General features: G+C 60.0%; 1 protein-coding gene across 1 annotated transcript; it reads right to left on the reverse strand.

Moving 5' to 3' along the window:
• Positions 1-8: 8 nt before the first annotated feature.
• On the reverse strand, positions 9-704 carry LOC104458022 (tubulin beta chain; the record flags this gene model as incomplete). Its single annotated transcript, XM_010086205.1, has 1 exon — positions 9-704. A coding segment is annotated over one exon (696 nt), but the record flags the coding sequence as incomplete, so codon positions are not given.
• Between the last annotated feature and the right edge of the window lie 8 nt (positions 705-712).

Raw genomic sequence — 712 nt, forward strand, 5'->3', positions numbered from 1 at the left:
TCATCTTCCTCTCCTTCCTCTTCAAATTCCCCCTGCTCATCAGCAGTGGCATCCTGGTACTGCTGATATTCAGAGACCAGGTCATTCATGTTGCTCTCGGCCTCCGTGAACTCCATTTCATCCATGCCTTCGCCGGTGTACCAGTGCAAGAAAGCCTTGCGCCGGAACATAGCCGTGAACTGCTCCGAGATCCTCTTGAAGAGCTCTTGAATGGCCGTGCTGTTGCCAATGAAGGTGGCCGACATCTTGAGGCCACGCGGGGGGATGTCGCAGACGGCCGTCTTCACGTTGTTGGGGATCCACTCCACAAAGTAGCTGCTGTTCTTGTTCTGCACGTTGAGCATCTGCTCGTCCACCTCCTTCATGGACATGCGGCCCCGGAAGATGGCGGCCACCGTCAGGTAGCGACCGTGGCGGGGGTCACAGGCGGCCATCATGTTCTTGGAGTCGAACATCTGCTGCGTCAGCTCGGGCACCGTCAGGGCGCGGTACTGCTGGCTGCCGCGGCTGGTGAGAGGGGCGAAGCCCGGCATGAAGAAGTGCAGCCGGGGGAAAGGCACCATGTTGACCGCCAGCTTGCGCAGGTCAGCGTTCAGCTGGCCGGGGAAGCGGAGGCAGGTGGTCACGCCGCTCATGGTGGCCGACACCAGGTGGTTGAGGTCCCCGTACGTGGGAGTGGTCAACTTCAGGGTGCGGAAGCAAATGTCATACA

This window comes from Pterocles gutturalis, unplaced genomic scaffold (genome assembly GCF_000699245.1).
Source record: "Pterocles gutturalis isolate BGI_N339 unplaced genomic scaffold, ASM69924v1 C11652799, whole genome shotgun sequence".
Lineage (NCBI taxonomy): Eukaryota > Metazoa > Chordata > Aves > Pterocliformes > Pteroclidae > Pterocles > Pterocles gutturalis.